Raw genomic sequence first — 14,053 nt, forward strand, 5'->3', positions numbered from 1 at the left:
ATACATACCATGGCATGTACACCCTGCCCCCAATACATACCATGGCATGTACACCCTGCCCCCAATACATACCATGGCATGTACACCCTGCCCCCAATACATACCATGGCATGTACACCCTGCCCCCAATACATACCATGGCATGTACACCCTGCCCCCAATACATACCATGGCATGTACACCCTGCCCCCAATACATACCATGGCATGTACACCCTGCCCCCAACACATACCATGGCATGTACACCCTGCCCCCAATACATACCATGGCATGTACACCCTGCCCCCAATACACACCATGGCATGTACACCCTGCCCCCAATACATACCATGGCATGTTCACCCTGCCCCCAACACACAACACCATGGCATGTACACCCTGCCCCCAATACATACCATGGCATGTACACCCTGCCCCCAACACATACCATGGCATGTACACCCTGCCCCCAATACATACCATGGCATGTCCCTGCCCCCAACACACAACACCATGGTATGTATACCCTGCCCCCAACACACATAAGAAACAAAAGAGGGACTGTTCAGAAGTTAAACATAGTAGCTGTTGTTGTAGAGGGTCTAGGTTCAATTCCCAGTGTGCACATGGCAGCACACAAAGGTCTCCAGTTCCAGGGAATTCAGTGCCCTCTTCTGGTCTCCAAGAACACTAGGCCCATGTGCACACAGACATGCATACAGACAAAATCCTCAGATACATAAAGTAAAATAAATTTAAAAAAATCTTTTGCTGGGCGTGGTGGTGCACGCCTTTAATCCCAGCACTCAGGAGATAGAGGCAAGTGGATTTCTGAGTTTGAGACCAGCCTGGTCTACAAAGTGAGTTCCAGGACAGCCAGGGCTATACAGAGAAACCTTGTCTGGAAAAACCAAAAAAAAAAAAAAACTTTTAAAGCTTCATTTATTTTTCATTAATGACAGTACCTTTTATGTATTTATTGACTAGTAACCTTACAAATTACTTATTCATCATTTTTATTACTCTTTATTGGTTGTTTACATAGTCATGTCTGTCTTTCTCTGCCTTAAGAGTTTGTATCCCTTGGACTAACCAGGCTTCTTGGTTGCAAAACTAGAAACTGACAGTGGACTAAGTCAGATGCGGTGTCGGGTTCTCCAGCACTGTTGCTAAGAAAGCTGGAAATGAAGAATCCAGAAAGTTGTGGGCCTGTACCAGAGGAGGACTAAAACAGGGATGGGCCTTGAATCTGCTGCTACTCAAATAGTAGTTGAGGTCAATGTGTGGCCTCACTTTTCCTCAGTGTGTTACCCTGTGGTGCCTTCCTGCTGTGGTAGCAAACCCTCCAGAACCAATATTTCATTCTCTTAATATTCCATGTAGAAAGATGATACATCCCAGCTAATGGTGTATACACACACACCTTGATGTTGAGTCTCTTGACCTATTTTGGGGCATGTAAGCATCTGTGATCCAGATTATGTATGGCAAGGCATGAAATGCTTTGATTGGTCAGGCCAGGGTCATGTGGCTATCCTCGGTGTTGAGAATGGAAGCAACTGGATTAAAAAGAAGGGCAGGGCTTTCACAGTAGGGAGCTCTTCCTGGAGAAATGGATCAGGGGCAGCTAGAGTGGTTGGGTGTTCTCTGTGGTGTGCTTTGATGTTTGCAGTATTGATCCTGTACTCCACTGTGCACAGTGCACAGTGCTACTTTATAACCGTGATTGATTCAGAAAATTAAAATGTATCCATTAAATCTGTCTTTTTCTTACTAGACGTCAGTCACTAGGAGGAAGGATACTAAAATGTCAATAAAGCTACAAGAGAGCCCATCTTTAAAAAAAATCTATATCAACCAATCAGTCAATAAAATGCCTATAAGCATTGTCTCACTCTCTATGATCCATTATAATAAATGAGCCAGTTGTAGTGGCCAACATGAGTAGGATATGCTGAAGATGCAAAGTCAGAAGGATCAGGAGTTTGAGGCCAGCCTGGGCTATAATAAATGAAAGGAAGTTGTCTTTTTACTCTGCACAGGGAACATGGATTCTTAATATTCAAGATTCATAAATGGTTGAGATGTCTATCTTACTAAAATCCTGTATATGTGTGATATCTGACACAGGCTTGGTTAGAGGTCTAGATAGTAACATTTACCAGCAAAGCCAAAAATACAACACTTTAAAAAAGAAAAAACCCCACCTGAATCATGTGTGTGCTGGAGCTAGTCACTTGAAGCCATTCTCCTGTCTGAGCCACCACTCCTCCACATCTTTTCTCCCTTGAATGTCAGTAATGTCCTGTAACAATCTGGGAAACACAGAGAAAACAATGTACTGTCATAAAGCAAACCTGGATCTTAATGTGTCTCCCTGTGGGAAATGCTGGGCAACTGGCAACTACCCGAGAGTTTAAGGGTGAATATTTACCTAACAATGTAACTATTATCATAATAGTCTGGAGTCACTGCTAGGAAGGAATAGCCTTAGAATGGCCTTTGTGCATGCAGTGTAGCATAATCATAGACAGTTAAGTTTAAAAAACAAACAAACAATCAAAAAACCCACAAAGCCAGCCAAGCAGCCGGGTTGTGTTTCCAAGGTGGATTAGGGTGTTTGTGTGTGTTTACTTGTTTAGTTGTAGGTACCAGCATCCAACACTAGGCTTTGGTTGGTAATAAGTTAGAGCTTTGCTCTGAGCTGTGGCCCCAGATCTCAGTTTCTTCTGATAGCTGCAGCTGTGGGTCTAGCTGTGGTCAGCTTATCTGGGGAGAAAAGGCTGACTGACCAGAGGTAGGCTGTGGTGGGCTGGCCAGGGTTTTCCCAGTATCTGAGGTTCCTTGCGGTGTGAAGATGATTTCTGTGTGTGTATGTCATACAAAGTGGCCCCGAGGGCCTAGTCCCTAGCCATGCAGTGTCTCTGCCTTCTGAACTGCAGGAACCCCCTGGAATTTAACCCATTCCCACCCAACCAGCAAGGTTTGATTGGCACTTTCTCTCACCCACCGGTCTTATCATTTTGGCACTTTACAATTGAATGATTTATACAAAGACTTTATTCCTTGGGCCAAGATATATTTGTTGTCTAAGTGCAGAGTTTAACAGTGAATAATTTTTATGACAGACCACATTTGGCATGCCTAGTTATTCAGGGAGTTAAAAAAAATCAAAAAACAAAACAAAAAACATGGAGAGACTTTTTAGTCATCTACTCTCTGTTCTTAGTCATCTCTTCCTTTTATGGTACTTATTAGCAAGTATCTCTCTCTCTGAGAACCTTCTCTCACCCTTCTCTTTCAACATTGTCCATACAGGATCATTACAGGATACTCAGTGTCCACTTGTGAAAACATAATCCCAACATTGGTGTATTCTCTGGACCTCTTTCATTCACTAAAAGAGTTTTTCTCTTATGTACCTGCCTTTCAGAGCGGCATTGTGTTTTCTCTCTTATACTACTTCCTTGTCATTGGTCACATTCAGAATTAGTAACAAGAGAACTGAAAGTCCGTGTGAATGGAAGTTTTGTTTTAGTGCGTAGGAAAAGAGACTTTTCCCCCATTCTAGGCAATGGGAAGTATTGTATACGTTTAGCCACTTGACTCTAGTGGCCTGGACAGATTGAGTGTTGCACAGTTGCACCTTCCTGAGTACCAGGCAGACTCCGTGTTCACCGGCGCCTGCTCCCTTCCACCTGTAACAGCTGCTCCCTTCCACCTGTAACAGCTGCTCCCTTCCACCTGTAACAGCTGCTCCCTTCCAAGGTGTGCTCCTGTAAGGGTGCTCCAGAAGCATTTCTTGTCACTTTTTCTAACAATTTGATAAATATCATTCTAACTTCTGACCTGTCTGCTTTTTCCTCAGACCAATAGGCCCATTTCTCTAAACTATCTACCATTTTCATAAATTTTAAGACTGAGTGTTTGAAAGTTTGTTCAGTTACCAGAAAGTTACCTGGGCTTGAAAACAGCTGTAAAGGTAAGGATTAATTGAAGTAGGAAAACAAGGATTTTGGTTGATGAGTCAGATAAGTGATAGGTCCTCCTCCAGACCTCCAGCAAGGCAGTGTGTTGCAAAATAGTCTTGGGATGGTCTGGCAGGCAGTGACTCAGCATGGTCCTGCCCACTTCTCTCTCCCCTTGGCCCCTACCTTCTTTACCTGAGTTCTCTCTCCTCCCTTCAGTCATCTAACTGGAATCCTACTTGAGCCTCCCTCCTTCCCATCTTCCCATCCAGTCCCCTGAGCTCTTGCAATGCAGGAAGGTAGGTCCTGGCTCCTTTAGTTCTCAGGTGTCTTACCCAGCCATCTGTCTACTAAATCTACTGTGTGGATTCCATTTTCTTCCTGTGCCATGGTATGGAGAAGTTTGGAACTTTCTCTCTGCAAAATAAAGCAGGTACACTCAAAGGGCTGCATCCTACCACCTCCCAAGCACACTTGCATCAGAAAAGTCTAAGTGCACCACGGTGCCATTTCATTCCTTGTCTTGGTGATCAGTTCTCTGCCTCTCCCTGTTTTTGCACTGTGAAATTGACACAGTCTAAAGGTTATTTCTTCCTTGGCCTTACTAGGTACAGCCATCTAGGTTTCCTTTTGTTTATGTCCTTAATAACCCTGCTATGTGAGCCAGTAAAACTCTTGCTCTGGACTTACACTCCCCAGGTCTGGATCCCAGCTCTGTGCTAGCTGAGTGAATGGTAATTGACTTCATAAACTTCAAAAGGCTTGGTTTTAGGGGTAGAGATGGTTCAGTGGTTAAGAGCACGGACTGTTCTTCCAGTGGTCCTGAGTTCAGTTCCCAGTAACCACATGGTGGCTCACAGCCATCTGTAATGGGGATCTGATGCCCTCCTCTGGTGTGCATGAAGACAGCACCAGTGTACTCACATACATGAAATAAATAAATATTTTTTAAAAAGGACTCAGGTTTCATATTTGTAAAATGGACATGGTAATGTTCTCTGATTCCAGAGGATACCATTATGAAGATTAAGTAAGCGGTAAAGGTATTTAGTGCTCCATAAATGTTATCATATAATGATTTATTTGTTCTTAATCTCTTATTGAGTAAAAAAAACTCCTTGAGTCTTATCTTAAAATGTCATATTCATTCTTGTCCAGCATCTATGGTGGGGCTTGGTACTCTCTTAGTATTTTGGGAGCCCTCTATTCTTAGAGGGCTTCCTGTATGCCAGTGTTGTAGGAAGCACTCTAGAGATCCTCCAGTATGTATGCCAGTGTTGTAGGGAGCACTCTAGAGGTCCTCCAGTATGTATGCCAGTGTTGTAGGGAGCACTCTAGAGGTCCTTCAATATGTATGCCAGTGTTGTAGGGAGCACCCTAGAGGTTTTTCTGTATACCAGACACAACACCAAGAACTTTATTAGTGGCACCGCCCTCAGAGACCTTCACAGTGCTTCTATGATTGAAGGACCATTTTATCCATCAATTGACAGGAGACCAAGGCATGGAGAAGGCACCTTCTCTCTGGTCACAGAGCCAGTAAAAGGAGGAACCTTGTTTGATCTCAGGCACTTTACCACCATGCTACCAGGCTACCTTCTACTAAGTGCTTAGCAACTATGTTAGAACAAATGAAATCCAGGGAAAGAGGCCTGTGAGAGAGTACAGACTTGTGTGACACAAGTCTGAAAAAGGTGTGGGTAAGAAGTAAAATGATAAAGCCAAGAGTGTGCACACCCTTTCACACCCTGGAGGCAGAGGCAGGTGGATCTCTGTGAGTTCATGGTCATACTGGTCTAAAAAGCAAAAGCAAGTTACAAGTCAGCTAGGGATACTTAGTGAAATACTGTTTTAGAACAACAGCAACAAAACAAAAAACAAAAACAAAGAACAAAATAAACAAAAATAAATAACAAAAACTCCTAAAAAGTCAAAAACACCCAAATCATCAAGAAATAGATTGACTAAGAAGAAACGCTGTGACTGTAACACCAGGTTAATCCTGGTCAAAAACCAGGGTGTGGCTGGTCCTGTGCAGGTGTTTCTTTAATGGAACACTGCTGAGTTAAGACCATAGACTCATATTAGGTTAGTACCAAAATTAAAATTATATCTTAGGAATTAGAGAGGATAAAAATGCTTTCACAGAAGATCCAGGTTCAAGTCCCAGCACCCACATCAGGCAGTTACAACCACCTGTGAGCCCAGCTCCAGGACATCTGGCCACCTCAGGTACCAGCACACATATGCACATACCCACACTCAGACACATAATTAAAAATAAATAGTTAAAAACATTTAAAATTTTTATTATCACACGCATGTACTAATATGTCAATGTATTTACATTCATGGAGGACACCTTTGTAGAGTCAATACTCACTTTCTTCCCTTACATGGGCTCCAGGGATCAAGTCATCAGGTGTGGGTGGCAAGCGCCTTTACCTACTGCTGAACCATTTTTTCACTTGCCCCAAAATATCTTACAATGAAAGGGATTTGTTTTGTTTTGTGTTTGTTTGTTTGTTTTGTCTATCACTATAGAGTAAATACCTTAGATAACTAGAAAACCAGGCAGAAATATATGAAGGGACTGTTTTGTATGCCAGAGAGCAGGCAGTGTGGACCGTAATGTCTGACAGCGGATGTCTGGAAATGATCACTGGTTTTTGCGCATCTGTAATGTACCTGCGATGAGGAAAGAGCTAGAGATGTAGACTGTAGTAGAATTTAAGAACAGTTCTGGAAGAGCAAATTAATGTGGTATTTGTGAGACTGAGAGGAAGGAAACATGCAGAAAAAGAGCCCCACACATCTGCATAGGGTCCCTTGAGTTAGGAGAACACTGAGCTAGGCACATCTTGAGTTAACTTGCATGGCAGTGTGCTGCTGGGTCCACATCACCCTGAGTTTGACTGCATGCTGAGAGCACACACAGAACCTAGATACAGTCACCCTCAAGCCTAAGATGTATTACAGTGAAAGAATACAAAGCAAAAACTCAGCAAAGAGAAAAGGCCTGTAGAGAGAAGTCAGGAGCACAAGACTGTCCGAGTCCCCTCCCAGTGATGTCACACAGGATACAGATACACTTAACTTCCTTAGTAAGGAGTTGTGACAGCATGCATGTAAAAGATGCTGTCTACTACTAACGCACTCCAGAGCCTTGGTGCAAGGGTTTTTATTAGGGGCAATCCTGCTGTGTTAATTTTATTCCACATACTGGGCAAAGAGCTAGGAGACTGTCCAGGGGACATGTGGCAATTTCTGGAAACATTCTATATTGTCACAACTAGGAGTTGCTGCTGACATGTGGGACAGAAGCCAGGAATGCCGCAGAAACAGCTGCATTCCACAGAGTAGCCCCTGTGAGTGGTGTGGCCTCAGATGTCAGGAGAACCAAAGTTGAGAAGCCCTGATCTAGACTCTTAACAGATTTAAGAACAAGTCTGGAAAAGATCAAATTAATTTGCAGATGACCCCAAAATGCTAGTCAACTTAAAAAAATGTGTTAGTGCTTTGATAATTTCATATGTGTATATAAGGTATTATAAGGTTACACTCTCCTCCTAATCCCTCTGTTTCCCTCCCAGCCCTGCCAACCTCCTGTTGTCTGTATATATCCCTTTCCCAGATTTGTGACTTTTGGCCTTGTTTTAGGACCTATTTGGTTTAACCAGGGCCATCAGCATAATCATTGGATTAGGACTACCCGTTAGAGATCTGTATGGCTCCCTTTGGGTACAACAACTAAAGGCAGTGACTCTCTGTTTCCTGAATCTGCTGGTTAGAAAGCTCAACAGTGAGGAATAGGGCCCTGAGTTACTCCTTTTTTTTTTTTTTTTTTTTTTTTTTTTTTTTTTTTTTTTTGAGACAGGGTTTCTCTGTATAGCCCTGGCTGTCCTGGAACTCACTTTGTAGACCAGGCTGGCCTTGAACTCAGAAATCCGCCTGCCTCTGCCTCCCGAGTGCTGGGATTAAAGGCATGTGCGACCACACCTGGCTCCTTCATTTTTTTTTTAAAGATTTATTTATTATTACACATAAGTACACTGTAGCTGTCTTCAAACACACCAGAAGAGGGCATTAGATCTCATTATGGGTGGTTGTGATTGGAACTCATGACCTTCAGAAGAGCAGTCTGTGCTCTTACCCGCTGAGCCATCTCACCAGCCCCCTCCTTCATTCTTTTTATTTACTTGGCTGGTCAGACTGACCAAACTCGAAGAGATCCACCCGCCTTTGCCAGTGCTGGGATAAGAGGCCTGTGTTGCTCCTCCAGGTGCTCCTCCATTCTTAGTCTGTTAATGGGCCCATTATTTTACAGACACATTGCACCTCTAGGCATTGAGCTTTTAAGGCAGTGGCTGTATCTCCAGAAGACAACATCTTACAGCCCTCTGTCTACCTCTCAGCTCTCACAGTCTTTCTACCTTCAGTTTTCCTTGCGGTTTGGTGGGGATGTAACAAATGCTTTATTTTGGATCTGAACGAGAGACTTCTGAATAAGATTGAGAATCATAATTGTCTATGGATACAAATATACACATATTCATGCTCTCACAAAGCTTACTGAGTGGTGTGCGTGTATTTGTCTAAACAACAGAATTATGTCCTCCTTAGGCCTCTGACCTCCCCTGCCATGAGTGTTTGAAAAGGTTTCCAGAAGTAGATATGGATACCCTACTGTAGAGTGAGCCTCAAATCCAGATATTTTAAAGGAAGTCTATAGACACTTAATAACTCATCAATTATAATGTCAAATGTCCAATTAAAAGCCACTGGGCATGTGAAGAAGTAGGGGTTAAGAAGACTAGAAATGAGTTAAGATTAACTAGCAGACCACTTATCAATATGGTCAAGGTTTTATTAAGATAAGACATGAACATATTAAGTACTAAAATAAAAGATTTATTTATACCTGAATTTCTAGAGCTGAAAATACAACATCTGAAATGAAAGCATCAGCACAGGGGCATCATGTGGGCATCTAGCAGGTGTCACATGGACTTCACATGGGTATCACACAGGTGTTACATGAGCATCACATGGGTGTCACAGTAGATGAGATTTGTAGAGCATCAGTGAACTTGCCAGTGTGCATGAGGAATCATGACTCTAGAAGAAATAGACAGAGAATCTTAGTGAGAGGGAAGATCTTATTAAGTGACCCAATACACATTCTAAGGGTAAAACCAAGTGGAATAAAATAAGATTCAAAGTCCCCAAATTAGGTGAAAACTAGAAACTCTTCAACCTAATGAAGAAAACACAAAACTCTATCATAACTACATTTGCTTTCAAAATAAAAATTTAAAAAGCATCATGTAAGACCCATACACTGGGGCTGGAGAGATGGCTCAGTGGGTAAGAGCACTGACTGCTCTTCCAGAGGTCCTGAGTTCAAATCCCAGCAACCACATGGTGGCTCACAGCCATCTATAATGGGATCTGATGCCCTCTTCTGGTGTGTCTGAAGACAGCCACAGTGTACTCATATACATGAAATAAATAAATCTTTAGAGAAAAGAAAAAAGACCCACATACTCCCACAGCAGGAACCATGAATGAAGCAGGAAACCTTAGAATTACATGTTCAAGATGCTGAAGGAAAAAGAGTTAATGTGAAACTATGTATCAGGTGCAACCCCTCAAAAATGAAGATAAAACAAGACCATTTCAACACCAAAAACTGAAGGAGCTCATTGCCAGCAGACCTGCAGGTAAAGAGGCATGTTGGGAGTTTTCACGTTGAAGAGAGAGCCCAGACGGAAACTTAGATGCATACAAAGAACAATAGCACTGGGCGTTATGGCCTCAGTTTAAAGTGAGTGGGCCTGGGGAGGGTCATGCAGCAATGGAGCATCTCCTGCTCTTACAGAGGCCCTGGGTTCAGATCTCAGCATCCATGTCAACTGCTTTACAGCCTCTGTAACTCCAGCCCTTTAGGGGTCCAGCGCCCTCTGCTGGCTTCTGGATACCCATATATACATGCCATAATATTCTCATTCATATTCTCTCTCCCTCCCTCCCTCTCTCCCTCCCTCCCTCCCTCCCTCCTTCCCTCCCTCCCTCCCTCTACCTCCCCCTCTCCCTCCCTCCTCTCTTTCTCTTTCTCTCACATACACACACAAAATACAAAAAAAAAAATCAAATTTAAAATTTTAAATGTATATTGTAAGCACTAATAAAAATAACATGTAAATGAAAAAAATACTTCATCCAAAAGAGAAGAAAAATAAACAAAAGACAACTTTGATGTTGTTACTTCCAAAAAAGAAGAAATAAAGAAAACAAGTAGCAAGATACTGATTTGAATCAACTCATACCAAAAAGTTACATTAACTATGGCTGGCTCATAGGAGCCAGTATAGGAGGTGCGAAGCCAGGCTCAAGTATCTGTTACCTATAAGCAGGGCCCAAACGAGTGCCATCTACAGTTATGTTACTTATGTGCTTATCACATAAACAGGCTAAAAGTTACAAGAATAGAAAAAAAATTAACTATACCTGTTAATCAGAAAGAAACATTGATGACTTTAGCTGTGTAGAAAAAATAGATTCAGAATAAGAAATATTACCAGGTATAAAAAGGAGATCTTGTAATAATTATGGTTCTTTAAGAATTTGTCCTCAAGCCTAGCATAATGGTCATCAGAGAGGGTCCATCCAGTGCTTGATGGAAACAGATGCAGAAGAGCCCCACAGCCGTATGTTAGGTGGAACTTGGGGAATCCTGTGGAAGAAGGGAGGGAAGGATTGGAAGAGCCAGAGGCATCAAGAACACCACAAGAAAACCCACATAATCAAATAACCTGGGCCCATAGGGGCTCACAGAGACTAAAGCAACCATCGGAGAGCTTGCATGGGTCTGACCAAGGCCCTCTGCATATAAGTTATGGTTGTGCAGCTTGGGTCTTCTTGTGGAACTCCTAACAGTGGGACTGGGGGTTGTTTGTGAGGCTTTCTGCTTGCTTTTGGGACCCTTTCCTCCCACTGGGTTGCCTTGTCCAGCCTTAATATGAGGGGTGGTGCCTAGTCTTATTGCAACTTGATATGCCATGTTTGATTAATATCCCTGGGTGGCTTGCCCTTTTCTGAAGAAGAAAAGGAGGAGGAGTGGATTGGGGGTGGGGGCAGGGGTGGAGATGCTGGGAGGAGAGGAGGAAAAGTGCACTTGGGATATAATGTATGAGAGAATAGTGATGATGATGAAGAAGGAAGAGGAGAAAGAGGAGAAGAAGAAAATTATGAAGACTATGTCCTCAGATTACACTGTCTTTAAGAAGTAGACTTCTCTCCTTGAGTATGTATTGGACTTTGTATCTGATGAGGAGCAGTTAAAGATCCTGGGACAGAGAGATGGGCCAGTGGCTAAGAGCACCTACAGCTGTTTCAGGGGAGTTCACTTGCTGGCACCCATGTTGGGTGGCAGCTCTGGAAGGGTCCAGGGGGACCTGATGCCTCTGGCTACCTTGGGCACTAGCACACACTCATGCACAGATACACATAAATAAAAATGAGAAAAACAAATCTTTTAAGAAAGGTGCCATAACTTCCAATTTGGCTGCTCCCTTTGGAGCCATTCATACTGGTGGAAGTTCCGTGCTTCTTGGTTTTGTGTAATGAATTTTCACATTTCTCAGGTCATTCTTATTATGTGTCTCACCCTTCCCACCCCTGCCACCTCTACCTTGCTGCACTAGTCTTGGATTTTTCTTCAAAGTACTAATCATCTTGTGGGGGTGGGGGGAGCTTTTTTTTTTTTTTTTTTTTTTTTTTTTGGTCAAGGCTTATTTGACTGATGGCATTGTTCAAATGAATTTTGTGAAATCTGTAAAAATTTCTAGTAAAATACCTTTCTTCATCCTGGGCCATAAATAGTGAGATTAACTTTAGCACTAATGTTGAACTAAGGAATTCATGTTATTGGAGTCCACAGAGAGTGACCATCACCCTTGCACCTTGCAGCTAAATGATGTAGAACATGTTTTTGTTGTAGTTTAGTAATTCTATGGAGACAGACAAAGGTTTACTCTTACTCGGTCACATTGCCTAAGAGGAGGGTGGGGAAGCTCAGCCTGTGCTGGTGTTGGAATGTGGGGGTGAATGTGGTAGGAATTGTCCCTTACACGACAAAGCTGTTCCTTTCCTAGAGACAGCTTGTGTCTCCTGTCCCTTCTGTGGCCCGTACATTTGCATTGCCAGTGACCTGCCTGCACGGTGGAGCTGATGGCACGTGCGCTGTGTGCTGTAAGCTGCACTTACGCTTTCTGCACTTAGCAGAATAATTGGAATATGGCTGGTATCGACAAACATTTGTCCACTGGATCAGCTAAACCACAACAGGGTCTCACCGCTTCCTCAGGGTAGTGGCAGGAAATTCCAAAGCAGGAGCCCAGAATAGGCCCTGGCAAAAGTTTCCACTGACGGGGGCCCTGATGGCCACCGTCTGAGCACGCCTGTTTCCCGTCCAGCACTTTGCACATGGCACAGAGGCTCCATGGGAGTCTGTGCCGTAGAGGTTCTTCTTTCCATGGCCTGAGGAAGGTGCAGGGCTGAAGGGCAGTCATTTGGAAAGAAACTGCACAGGTTAATGTTGGAAGGTACCGATTTTTACTTCTGAAAAGGGTAGGCATTTCTGTAACACACATACACTCGAGTGTGCACACAGACACACACACACACACACCCGTCCCCACTGCCCCCACTTTGGTTTCTTCCTATTACATCCTGTCTAAACACCAAGTGCAAAGATTTCAACCCTGCCAATGTGAAAACCTGCGAGTTGGATGAGTCATGGATGGATTGTACAGTATACAAATTCTTTCTCAATGGAATTATTTACAAATGCTTCTCTCTCACACACAGACACACCGAGAGAGACAGAGAGAGAGAACATACAAGCAAGCGAGCGAGCGAGCACTGGTCACTCTGTGTGTATGAGAGTTTGGAGGTAGGAATTGCAAGGAGACTGGCTGTTTTTGTTTATACTGCTCATGAATATTATAGCATTTTGTAAATCTCACAGATTTCATACTCTTCTTAATCAAAATACAGTAACATTGTTTGATTGAAGAGAGTATGAAATGTATATGATTGTATAATATAGACTATTACTTTGAAATGAAATCCTTGGTTCAAAGGATTAAAAAAAATTAATTATTTGAGCAACTTTCAAAGACCCGTTGCTAATATACAAACTGTAGGTATAAGCAAAGGCATTTTCTTTTTAAGATCACGGATACACTCTTAGTCATATCTACTTCACTTTCTCCCCTCACTCCCCTCCACTCTCCTCCCGACGTGTCACCTTCTCACCTTCATGTCTGTTCTTGTTCTTTGGGGTGGGGTTGAGGGTGAGGCAGACCACGGAGTCCGGCTAACGCAGCCTGCTAGATAGTGGCTAATCTTGTTGGCATGCTCTTCTGCGTGTCTTGTGCAGGCGATGGTGTTACGTTCAGAAGGCAACACTTTCCATCTCTAGCTCCTCTGTTCTTTCTGCCTCCGCTTTCAGGATGTCCCCGTGCCTTACAGGGGGTTGATACAGACGTTCTATTTAGAGCTGTCTCTAAATTTGACAGTCTTTTTTTTTTTTTTTTTTTTTTCCATTTTTTATTAGGTATTTAGCTCATTTACATTTCCAATGCTATACCAAAAGTCCCCCATACCCACCCACCCCCACTCCCCTACCTGCCCACTCCCCCTTTTTGGCCCTGGCGTTCCCCTGTTCTGGGGCATATAAAGTTTGTGTGTCCAATGGGCCTCTCTTTCCAGTGATGGCCGACTAGGCCATCTTTTGATACATATGCAGCTAGAGTCAAGAGCTCCGGGGTACTGGTTAGTTCATAATGTTGATCCACCTATAGGGTTGCAGATCCCTTTAGCTCCTTGGGTACTTTCTCTAGCTCCTCCATTGGGAGCCCTGTGATCCATCCATTAGCTGACTGTGGGCATCCACTTCTGTGTTTGCTAGGCCCCGGCATAGTCTCACAAGAGACAGCTACATCTGGGTCCTTTCGATAAAATCTTGCTAGTGTATGCAATGGTGTCAGCGTTTGGATGCTGATTATGGGGTGGATCCCTGGATAAGGCAGTCTCTACAT

At 43.2% G+C, this 14,053-nt stretch overlaps 1 protein-coding gene across 2 annotated transcripts in view; it reads left to right on the plus strand.

Moving 5' to 3' along the window:
* Window positions 1-14,053, plus strand: part of Sertad2 (SERTA domain containing 2) — a 109,858-nt gene that overhangs the window by 39,146 nt on the left and 56,659 nt on the right. Inside the window, exon 2 of one of the 2 annotated variants that reach the window (NM_001362867.1) lies at window positions 12,819-12,903. The exons of the other annotated variant lie outside the window; for it this stretch is intronic. Within the exon in view, the coding sequence (NP_001349796.1) occupies window positions 12,890-12,903 (14 nt within the window). The 5' untranslated portion in view covers window positions 12,819-12,889. The remainder of the gene's footprint in view (window positions 1-12,818; window positions 12,904-14,053) is intronic. 2 annotated transcript variants of the gene reach the window in all.

Source organism: Mus musculus, chromosome 11, assembly GCF_000001635.26.
Source record: "Mus musculus strain C57BL/6J chromosome 11, GRCm38.p6 C57BL/6J".
In the NCBI taxonomy this organism is placed as follows: domain Eukaryota; kingdom Metazoa; phylum Chordata; class Mammalia; order Rodentia; family Muridae; genus Mus; species Mus musculus.